The sequence below is a fragment of the Brachionichthys hirsutus genome, chromosome 15, assembly GCF_040956055.1.
Source record: "Brachionichthys hirsutus isolate HB-005 chromosome 15, CSIRO-AGI_Bhir_v1, whole genome shotgun sequence".
NCBI classification, from domain to species: domain Eukaryota; kingdom Metazoa; phylum Chordata; class Actinopteri; order Lophiiformes; family Brachionichthyidae; genus Brachionichthys; species Brachionichthys hirsutus.
The window spans coordinates 7963008-7974658 of NC_090911.1; the positions used below are offsets into that span (position 1 = coordinate 7963008).

The 11651-nt window shown below is 42.7% G+C and overlaps 1 protein-coding gene across 1 annotated transcript; it reads left to right on the forward strand.

Moving 5' to 3' along the window:
• The first annotated feature begins 6172 nt into the window (after positions 1-6172).
• On the forward strand, positions 6173-9033 carry aqp4 (aquaporin 4). Its single transcript, XM_068748421.1, has 5 exons — positions 6173-6246; positions 6823-7240; positions 7332-7496; positions 8052-8132; positions 8779-9033. The coding sequence occupies exons 1-5, from the start codon at positions 6173-6175 to the stop codon at positions 9031-9033; spliced, it is 993 nt and encodes a 330-aa protein (XP_068604522.1).
• The last annotated feature ends 2618 nt before the right edge of the window (positions 9034-11651 follow it).

Genomic DNA, 11651 nt, shown 5'->3' on the forward strand with positions numbered 1-11651 from the left:
GCAGCGGGCTCCTGTGGGTTTCAACCTGACAGCTTGTCTCCTCGAAGGCTTGGTAATGAGAACGACTGTGTTCATTCTGTCGACATGTCTCAGAATGACACACACACACACACACACAAGTGTTTTTGGATATTGTGTACTCCGTGGTTTTCCTTAAGCATTTCTTGACAAGTCTGGAAAACAAATAGCAGTATTCAACCTTTTGTCCTTTAACAAAAAAAAAACAGTTATGATGGGCAGCAGAGAGAATCCTGGAACTCATTGATAAAGTGATAAAGAAATACTACGAAGGTGCTTCGCTGTGCTTCAGCTGAGCGTGTCACCGAGGCTGCTTTGAATCAAACCTTAACCCTTTGTGACAGAGTGGTGTGTGTATTACTCTGCATTCAAAGAGAGCAGGTTCTTGATGATGGTTGCATTTGACCTCTTTGACCTTTCTTCATGCCACTATTTATTGTACATTGTCATGGGAAGTGCGTTGCTACATTAGACACATGCAACGCATCAATGATGGGGGGAACAATCTGGTCCTTTACTTCGGCATCGCCTCAAACATCTCTGGTGATCTACTCATATTACAATCTTCACTTTTTTTTGGTTTTTGCAATCTAAGGGAACCTCTAATATGGAAATCTGGGTTGAAAAGGTAAAGGGTAGCTGCAGTAGAAAATACACTTACTTATGTTCTATACAGTTTTGCCACTAACCTCTGCAGCCTGCGCTTACAGAAGAATGTTTCCACAAAGATGTGGACGGACTCGTTCATCAGGGATTAGTTGCTGTGAAAGCGAGATATTTATGATGATTGCTCAGTCTCCTATTGATCTTGGGAGAACAGGGACAATGTTTGTTTGTTTTCCAGGAAGAGTTAAAGGGGCCACAAGTGACTGGACTGACAAACTGAAGAAGACAAGTCATCCTTCAGTTTAAAAGTGGCTGCATTGCAACTGTCACTTTGCATATCATATTGTGTAAAAAGTATGCATCACATGGGGGGAGGGGGGGGGGAGGATTCAGTGTGAAAGTGTGTGTTCTAGAGAGTCCAGCAGCTTGTTGGCGGCTTTTCAAGCGAGGGACGGCGAATGCGTTCCAGTGATGATGTTCTGCTGATGGTTCCCGTCCATCTGGCGTCTCCATTTGCTGTTTTCATGTTCAATCTGAGGTTGTTGGTTTTTTTTGCTTTATATGACACAGCAAAGAGGGAAAATCTAGTGAATCCTCTGAGACATCCAGAAGAGAGTGAGAAGGAGAAATAAAATGAAAAAGAGAGAGAGAGTAACATGGGGTTTGAAAAAATTAAATCCCCAGCAGCTGGTGATAAGTTACAAAAAAAATTTCACGCGAGGTTTTGTCTCATAACAGGAAGGCTGCGAGTCAAGCAGGACCAAATTATATTTAAAACTTTTAAATGAATTCTCCTTTTGCTGCAATTTGTTCCGCTTACTTCTCTGCTGCAGCTCCTTATACCTCCGCTAAACTCCATTGGGATTATATTTTGTGCTTTTCCATCCTGCTGAAACATTTCCTGGAACACACAGGCTCTAAGTCTCACCATCCAGTCAGACACAGAGGACGGTTTTATCTCTCCTGTGCAGCCCTGTGATTACAGAAGAGGCTCCCAAAGACATCCATGATTGCATCTGTGTCTGTAAACTTATTAGGTTTAGCCTGTCAAAGCTGCGCTGGATGCTACTATCAAAGAGCACAATGGTCACACCGTTATTCACCCGCTGAGCATCAGGGGACCAGAGGGATGATTCAGGACCAGGACTCTCCACTAGGGGGGGTTCCCTGGCACCTGGGTGACATTAGAGACATTGGAGGCCCTTTCTCAAAGGAGCGCCACACACCGACGTTAAAACATATTTTTAAGTATGTTCTGTCATGTTCTGTTGTGTCAAAAAAAAAAACACTGATCCATCTTTAGTTCAGAGCCCTAAATTTCCATCACAGCGACAAAGTCAGCTCAATCAGAAAACCTCTGTGTCCTCTGCGGAGGAATGAATGGGAGTAATGAAGCTTATGAGGAATGTTCCTGCTCCCCGCAGAAGAAAACACTGGGATCCGGTTGTTTTGGTCCAACGCCGACTTAATCTCAAGGTCATCTGCGTGCTGCTGACAGAAGAACGGAAAGTTTGCAGCTGCAGGAATTAACAACATTTTGGTCAGCTGACTCGGCGCGTCATTGATATGTGAAAGCAGAGTATGTGTGGTTAATGTTTAACATTATGTCATCACACTGTGCAGCACGCACTGCAAGGCTGCTCAAGGGGAGATTTGGATTTGATTAAAGCAAAGTCTTCCCCCCTCAGGAAAACTGGAGTCTGTTGGTGGAGCTGATTAAATGCTGTAGCAACAGCATGATGCAGTGGAGCTGTAGGAAGGAAGGAAGGAAGGAAAGCAGGAATGAATTAATCTGTACCTGTATGCTGATGCTCTCCTTGCTTTAGGAGCAATGAGGTCTAACTGATGCCAGCTGATCTGGTAACTTCTAGTCACAAAACAAATTATACCCACAATTATTTTTGTTCTGAGGACCAAAGTTGGATGAATAGATGCTTCCATCTGGGTTGTGAGGTCATAATATATACCATATATATTTATTTTTGCTGGTTGTCCTTTTTTTAGTTAATGAGTGAAAGAAATGTTTCCCCGTCTGCTTTGTTTACTTCTACAACAATCGGTCCTTTATGGATCATCATGTCTTTACAGAAGAGGTCACTGATTTGGCGCCATGACAAAACCACATTTCAGTGTTGGGATTCTCTTCACCCCGGCATGTAGAAAACCTGGCATGGTGCAGGGCAAACAAAGCCGGTAGCTTGTGGCTAACGAAGCATGGCGGCGTTACTCAGCAGAGACAGTCGGCTTATGCTGCAGTTGCTAAATCATCAGGTTACAGCCAGAATCGATTCTTGAAAAGCACAGACAGAATGCGTATGGATTGCCTCTGCAGTGCCTTCGCTGTCATGGTACAGTTCCTTGTGTTTGAATGCTTCATTTGCATGTAAGAGTATAAAAGCCTAAATGCATCGATTTTCCGGCACAGTCTTCACTGACTTAAAACTGTAAAGAACATTTTAAAATGTGTCATCCTGCAGGAGCCTTAATAAATATTATCCATCAGCGCTCTGAGGGGATCTGCGTCATATTAGCACGTTGCTCTTGATTGCACATTCATAATGCCCTTTCAACGTCGTGGCGTGAACCCAAACAGCCTGATGTGTGGGATTCTCCCTGATCAAACACAACTCAAGCTGTATCAACAATGCTAATTGACTGAAATGTAATTTAAAGACATGCAAATGTGACAAATTAAAGCAAGCTTTTAATTAGTAAAGAAGGGGCTCCTCTGATGTGAAGCCCAGAGGAGCTATAGAAGAAGAGGAGCCTCCACATGAAGCTGTTTGACGAAGCTCATTAATGTTTACGTTTTTTTATGGTGTGCAGATTAGAATTTCAAATATAAAATGGGCAAGCCTGGTGGCTAATATTTACCATTGTAAATAAATGGGTATCTCACGCATAATCACGCGGTGCAGGCTGCATCTCATTCTGCTGGATTGTAATTACCAGGCGCTGCTGTTTGCTGCCTTTATCGTATAGCTTTGACCATTGTTTGCTTTCCTTGATTGAATGTATGAACTTCAAGCAATGACAAGAAAAAAAATAAAAAATCCAACTTAAACTTCATTTTTGATCTGCTTTCAGAAATAACTGCAAAGTTCCTCTGAGATATTTATATATTTCTGATACTGAGATTGCATGAGGGGTGGGGGGGGGGGGGTGTACATGATCTCCTCTGTAAATGTGTGACCTCCCAAAGTCAAAAAATATACAATAAAGGTGACCCGATTGCTGTAAATAGCGACCGTAATAGGTGCGCATGGATTTTTGTTTGTTTCTCTGGCGACCAGTCAAAGGCTCATTGTATCACTTCCTTCATTTTAGTAAAGTTTTCCAGTGCATAATGCCAAAAATATTCTGCCTCAAGAAATCAATGGGATATAACTCTTAAGTTATCACCATGGCAACAGCATTACTTTTTTAAATAATGCTTCTATACATGTGGCTACATGTGATGATCCATTAACCTTCACAAACACAACTGCATTATGCTGCTGTCACATGTGTGCAGGATTTATATCACACTGATAACATTTAATATACTTAAAGCCTCCAGGATAACGCTACCTGTCTGGTACAACCTCAGGTTTCTATAAACCCAGCAGCAGTCCAACTGGAGAAATTCCTCCCTTAATATTTCATTGTCTTCGCATATTGTCTCTTTTTTTTGTCTGCAGCTCACCCAATTGTTAATAACGTTTCCATCTGAATTCATTCTGGGATGAACCTTAACCCTAAATCCTAACCCAGTCTTTATATATCACCTTGTGTAATGTTTAACTTGTGTCATAATTGGCATTTTCACAGCACAAAATGACCTTTATGACCCGACGATTATTTCCTTATTTAACCGAACTCGAAATATGTCAGGTTTGAGTCCACGCCGACGTTACCTCAGGCCTTATTAATCATTGATTGCTCGGTCACTGCTTCCATATATGTGGAGGATGTCAGGAAAGTTTTCCACCCAAGTTGTCCTATCAAATTTAAAGGAATGTCGTCATTGGTCCATTTCCATTATAACAACCAACTTTATGCCAAGTTAGTTCAAGTTTATAACAATAACCGAGAATTTACTGGTATTTTTTCAGTTAATAACTTTTTAATAAATAGTAGCATAAACATTAATATTATTATTTTTTAACCTTTTCCCATGGGGCTTCCTTTTTGGGTGACATGTATGCATTTTGAAAGGGCAAAGCTGTCGACTGCATTCACATCTAATTATTGATCAAAGCGTGTCGTAATCCAGGCGAAAATGAGATCCGTTTGTTTGTTATCCAACGCTATTAAAAGCAGAGCACATCTCTTCTGTGGGGTCGGATTGGGATCACAGCGGAACCTGAACCAAACTTCGAAAAGTGCAAAAGTCAGGATCTAGTTAGTGACGTGAACTAGATGCAAGTGTAAAAGAAAATGGAGAAAAAAACGTCCACACGCCCAAAATAGTTGCCGTTTTGGCAGCTCTTGTGTTCTCTCTGAGCGAGCGTCAGACTTTTTTTTTTTTTTTTGCTTCAGGCACAAGAAGGAAGTGTAATAGCATTTTTTTTGAGGGAAGCATTGCCTCGAGTGCTTCTCTGCTGCCCGCTGGAAACATGCAGGCATTGCTTACAGTATAAATCATATTCTCATTTTCACAAAGGACAGCTACAGTTTTACCCTTTAGCACTTGGACTGAGAATTAAAAAATACCGCTGGACGTTTTGTGATAAGGATATGACCTGATTTAAGTTTGTCAAGCCAGATTTTTTATTTATTTAATTCTCACCTGCCTTTCAAATCTAGAGGTCATAGCGACAAAATGAATGTTATTTTTTAAAGATAATGCAAACTGAGCTTTCTTAGACTGATATCGCTATTAGCTCTGCAAAGGCATTATTTGATCACTGTAAAGACAAAATATTTATTTTTCTGTCCATATCAAAATAAGTTGTGTTTTTCCACCAGCCTTATTATGGGAGTGATGATGATGATGATGAAAGTCAATTGCTGTGTGCACATGTGATCGCTCAAGCGCAAACAAGTAAATATTTGATCCAGATAAAGTAGAGATGTGGAATTTATTTCCCCTCTTTCTTGATATGAATCCTAGCCATTGTTTTAGGACGGAACAAAGCGCTTGCTTTCTTCACTTACTTTATCAAGCTGCCCTACTTATCCCGATTGCCGTAAAAAAAAAAGAGCAAATGCAATATTTTCCACCCGCAAAACTCACGTGCAACACCTTTGTGTGTGTAGGTGTTTAGAAGTTCCCTTTCCTCTGAGGCAAGAATAGGAAAATACAAATTTTAAAACATTCATTCTTTTTCATTGTGTATTGAATCTTTTTAGATCACGGGTGAATTCTGGTTTCCTGAACAACTTTGCTCCAACATATTTTCAAGACTCTGCTGTGACTCGGACTCCGTTGCTACACTTTGTGCCATGAGTTTCCACTGCCAGCAGAATCTCCTGGCTCCTCCCCCCCACCCCCACCCCCCCACCGGAGCAGGCTCTTCAATTCCTGTGAGATGATGCCCTGTTAGTAACTTAATAAAGGGGCAGGATGTGTGGATCATATTCTTCTGACAGACGTGCTCTTTGCTTCGCTCCCGTGCCTTCGCTGCCTGCTACTCTCCTGTAAGTACGACACGCAGCCATTTCAACTTTTAGGTGCACGAAGGGAGCGACGTCTCTGCTGGTTGATTAACTCAGTATAGGACACATGAATGAACGCACATCAACACACTATGGGTGCACAGGAAGGAAGATCCTCTTGTTGCATGAGGTCAGTTTCAGCCTTTTGACCTAATGTTTGACTCGGTTTGCTGAGCAACATGCAGCAATTTTTATTTTAATTGTCAAGTGTAAAATAAATTGGATTTTGACAGCAAGATTTTTTTATTTAATTTTTAACATCATTGTGTTTGGCACTAAAAAGCACTTTTCTTCAGAAAAGTTCAGAGTGGAACCATAAATAATTGCAGGATTTGATCAAACACGTGTGTCAATTCAATCTAAAGAATGATCTGTGTGGAAGTTTGGGACGGAAGGTCTTTGGCTTAAATCCCTGGTGGAGTTCTAAGTGTTGTGCCCAGAGGCCGCCATCCAGAGACTTACTGACTGACTCACATGTTCAGTACATTTCCAGTCACAAGAACACACCAGGAATACACAAGTAGGCTAATCATTTCTCATATTATTCTTTTTTGCCAGGAGGTTTTTGTCCTGGTGCAGCTGTCAGAGCATAATGGCGGCCTTTAAAGGGATCTGGACCAAGGACTTCTGGAGGGCTGTGTCCGGAGAATACGTAGCCACTCTCATCTTTGTCGTTCTCGGTCTGGGCTCCACCATCAACTGGACCACGGGGCAGGACAAGCCTCGCCCGGCTGACCTCGTCCTCGTGTCTCTCTGCTTCGGCCTCACCATCGCCACAATGGTGCAGTGTTTCGGCCACATCAGCGGCGGCCACATTAACCCGGCGGTCACTGCAGCCATGGTGGTGACGAGAAAGCTGAGCCTGGCAAAGGCGGCGTTCTATGTGGTGGCTCAGTGCCTGGGAGCTATAACAGGCGCGGGGATCATCTACCTCGTCACGCCCGCTGCTGTGAGAGGATCTCTGGGCGTGACAACAGTAAGAGCCGCATTAGTCTTGTGTGTTGGTTCTTTTTTTTTTAACAGTCCGTTTAGCCAACGTTCATCACGGTATCCCTTCCGTTTCCAAGGTGAATGCCGACATCTCAGTAGGACACGGCCTCCTTGTGGAGTTCATCGTCACGTTCGAACTCGTCTTCACCGTCTTCGCCACGTGTGACCCCAAACGCACAGACCTGGGGGGCTCTGCTGGCCTAGCCATCGGCTTCGCCGTTGCTGTCGGTCACTTGTTTGCAGTGAGTTCTTTCCCTGAATGTTTATCAGCTGCATTCTCATTGCGCCATGAAGAGGGCCGATTTGGTTTTGTAGAGATAATTAACTATTTATTTATTTTCACTTAGATTGAAATCTAACCTTCGTGCCTTGGCCTTATTAATGTTCTGCAATCCCACCTGCATATCGGCTGGCACCTCCTGTGTCCCCCGAACCAACCAGGAAGGCTCTGATTTCAAGATTCTTCTTGCAGCCTTATTAAATTCAAAGCGGCACGCTAAAGAATTGTGCAAGCAAGACTCGTGCCAAGCTTATTTAAGAGCAACTGGAAGCTACAACAGAGATGCCTCTTAAGTGCAGGTGCATTAAGCCAACTATTTTTCAATGTGTTATATTGCACACTTCTCTCTGATTCACACCCACTTGCGCATCTTTATTGGAGGCTGCCATCGCATAGCAACCGATCTCTTGGGACTCCCTGAACCCTGAAGAGTAAATGAATGCACAGGGAAATAGATGTTCCCTCTCCCACTGCTCATCTGATCAGTGAAATGCAATGTTTTTTTTTTGTCTTTTAGATACCTTATACAGGAGCAAGCATGAACCCCGCTCGATCCCTTGGGCCTGCAATAGTCACACTTCAGTTCGAGAACCACTGGGTAAGGAGATCAGAGTTTTCATCCTTTTGGAAGTCCTGATAGCGGATCATGGTTCAGTGGGATTTTTTCTGTGCCATTTCCATCAACTTTAGTTGTTAAAAAAAAAAAAAAGGAGTCTTTTCAAACGTCACGTCATGGTACCCTGTCAGAACACTACGAAATATTAGACAGCAGATAATAATGTTTATTTCCTGAAGAAGGCAAGCTCAACCAGAATCTAATCAAGTGACATTTTCAGCATCCGGGTAAGAGTGACAAAAACAGATCTGATCAAAAGATTCATTTCTGCCATGAAACACCAGGAGCTGCTTTTGATGCTGCACACGACCCTCAAAAGCATCGCTTCATCCGATAAGAGAATTGTGAATCACAAACCCGCCCCAGCATTTTCACCTGTGATACTGCATAATGAAAAGTCACTGAACAGATGTAAACTAGCGCTGAATTCTTATCCCACACAATAACTTCCGCTGAGCTGTGATACCGTCACAGAAGCATTTTCCAATACACACTTGATGCTGCAGATGCTAATCAACCAGAACTGGCTCATCTATACCTGAGTGTCCCCAGAGCAGCAAGGAATAAAGCATCTCTCATGAGCTGTAATGCTAATGGTCCGTTTCTGCTCCTCTTCCTGTTTTGGTAGGTGTACTGGTTAGGGCCCATTCTTGGGGGCATCCTGGCTGCTGGTCTGTATGAGTACCTCTACTGCCCCGACCCTGAGCTAAAGAAGAGGCCGAAGCAGGTGTTTCAGAAGGAGCCAGCAGTTAAATACAGGGAGGTGGAGACGGAGGACATCGGCATCCATCCGGGCTCCATTCACACCATCTCTGATATGGAGAAGCCTGAGAAAAAGGATCCTTTCCAAGACCCGTCAGGACAAGTGCTCTCTTCAGTATGACTATCGCATGCACTGGAAATGGAGACCAATCTGTAGAGACGACAGCCAAATGCTGGACAATCCGTGTTGAGCTGCTTCCCCTCCAAAGGCCTCAAAGAGGATTAATACTTCTTTTGAAACACCAATATGATGCGATGGCTCAATCCTGCTAACATCTATAACCCAGTCGTTGCTGCTCCATCAAGGACTTAGCAGCATGCAGCGCATTACATGCTGCACAATGGAAGCTGGCAATACAGTTTGTTAAGGACACATGTGTGTGGGGGGGGTCAACCAATTATGCGGGGGTCATCACGGTAAATTGGAGGACTGAAGAAGAAAATGCAGGCTTGTTATTTTTGGATTAGTGTCACTTTCGCTCCGTGCGTTGCATGCATAATGACGTTGGAGCTTTTCCTTGTGATCATTCAGCACGTTACGTGTCCCGAGCAAAGTGAGCAAGCTCTGATGAGAGTCCTTATCAGAGTTGTAGTATTTTCTACGATGTGGAATCCTCTCTATTTTCAGTGCATGGGTCCGGATCAACCAGCTCGTCTTCAGGAAACACTGCTTTTCCTCATGTTGTGTGTTTTATTATGTTTATCACAGCATATAGTTTAGATTTCAATCAATTAAATTGTGTAGTTATTTTTTATTCTTTGCACATAATGTGGTTCTTGTAATGGCTTTCTTGTTTCTCTCTATGACGCTGCATCATAGAGTGTGTATTGCTTGTTTTGCTCACAAAGCCACAGGATGTAAAATATACTACTTTACAAGAATAAAGCAGTTTTGTTTTTTATTCCTCTCTCCATTTCTTTCTGCTTTATTACAAATGTATTCAAAAGGCAAGACAGATTTACATGTTTCCCAACACGAGGCCACATCATTAAGGCCTTTCACTTTAGCCAATTGCTTCTTGTTGTGCGAGCTGGACACTAGGGAAAGGAAAGGTTTCGAATCAATGATGGATCGGCTCATCTACCTTTAGATTATGTCTCCCTATGGCCAGATAAATGTCCACGGTGTGGGTTAAATTCCCTCAGAATAGCTTCATGTAATCTCATTCCATCGGCAGACAGCACAGGAAATGATGCCAGGTTGCGATGCGAAACGGGGCGATCTGTTATGTCTACACTTTATTTCCTTTTGCTAAGAGAACAAAAAGCAATTTAATCTCTCTGTGTAATGTGGGGGTAATGACACCCCCCCACACTCACAACCACCACCACTGATGTGCTGCATCACCTGAAGTTGTCTATATGGTGGAACTATATTGTGTGTTTCAAGGCCAGGGTGCTATAAATCAATTTATGCTGTAAATCAAAATTGCTCTCACTCTGGACTCACTCTCCTCAGCCCAGGCTTACCCTTTCTGTGTGACAACAGCACCGCCTGGTGGCTTTTAATGTAAATCGTTCCCCGCGTCATAAGGCTCTTTATATTTCTCCAGGGGAGGGCAGCCACGATCCTCGGAAGTGAGCCGCCATTCTGAACCGCTAACATGGACAGTCACTTTTATTCAAAGTCTGAGATGTATTTCATTTGGAAATAGTCATTAATGTAGAACTACACAGGAGAATTAAGTGTTTGCAGAGCCCATTTAATTAATGCCTAAGCAGGTTTCATTTATATTAACCATGGAATTCTTATTATTTTCATCATTTAATAATTTTTCTTTTTTTAAGATCTGATTTCCAGATCAGCTGCAAAAACCTGATTCCATTCTGAGCACACTTACGCATTAAAAAGTCACTGTTACTGGTGTTTAAAAACTAGCAGTGTGGTTCTTCATGGTCTACGCTGCAGTTAAAAATGGACAACGCTGAATTTCTCAGCGGTGCTATCCTTATCCCTTAAGGCTTCAGTGGCTCCAAGCCAGCACCCTCTCTACTGCTTTTCATCATCTTTATTGCCTGAATAAATGAGTATATAAATCTGATGTTTCGTGCATTGACTTTCCTCTCGGGACACACGGCAGGGAATGGGACTCACCCGGTTTTGATTTATCAGCCGTCGCCCATCAGAAGATTAAATAGTGGGAAACAGGTGAGTCCCTGTTGGATGGGAAGTTTCAGTTTGGAAAGGAAGATATCAAAACTTATTGAGAATTTGCATCTCTGAGTACAGGGTATATCCTTAAAAATACCTTCATACGCTTGTACGAATAGATAGATGCCGTAAAGTGGCAATCTGAGCGTAAGATTTCATTAGAAAAATGTTCACTCACTAACTTCCAAGCGCTTCCTGTCAAGGACGAGGATAATATAAAGTGACAGCGGATAACAGGCCGATGCTTTTCAGCTGTCTGCTTGTTAATTCATCAGCAAGATGCGGAGCAGAAAAACTGATAATGCATGGATGACACTAAAGTCTGTCCGTTCACTAAGCTGCATGCCTTCCCTGTAAATAAAATCAATGGCTATAGCACGGTGGGAATGATAGAACTACCGATGCCAGCATCTGCAAGTGCATCTCATGCTGATCAAATAGAAAACAGACAGATTTATTGCAACTTGAAAATGTAAATTCTCAATTCCCTGCATGCAGCAAAGGGGAGGGGGGGGGGGGGCAAACGATAAAACCCACACCTTAAAGATCATTAGCAAATAATATTTGGAGGAAAAACAGCGTTAAAC

Excerpts from the sequence above, each read along its gene's own strand:
- aqp4 (XM_068748421.1), top strand. The coding sequence starts at position 6,173 with ATGTGTGGATCATATTCTTCTGACAGACGTGCTCTTTGCTTCGCTCCC. Across the intron at positions 7,241-7,331 it reads GATCTCTGGGCGTGACAACA|GTGAATGCCGACATCTCAGT; the intron begins GTAAGAGCCGCA and ends TCCGTTTCCAAG. Across the intron at positions 8,133-8,778 it reads TTCAGTTCGAGAACCACTGG|GTGTACTGGTTAGGGCCCAT; the intron begins GTAAGGAGATCA and ends CTGTTTTGGTAG.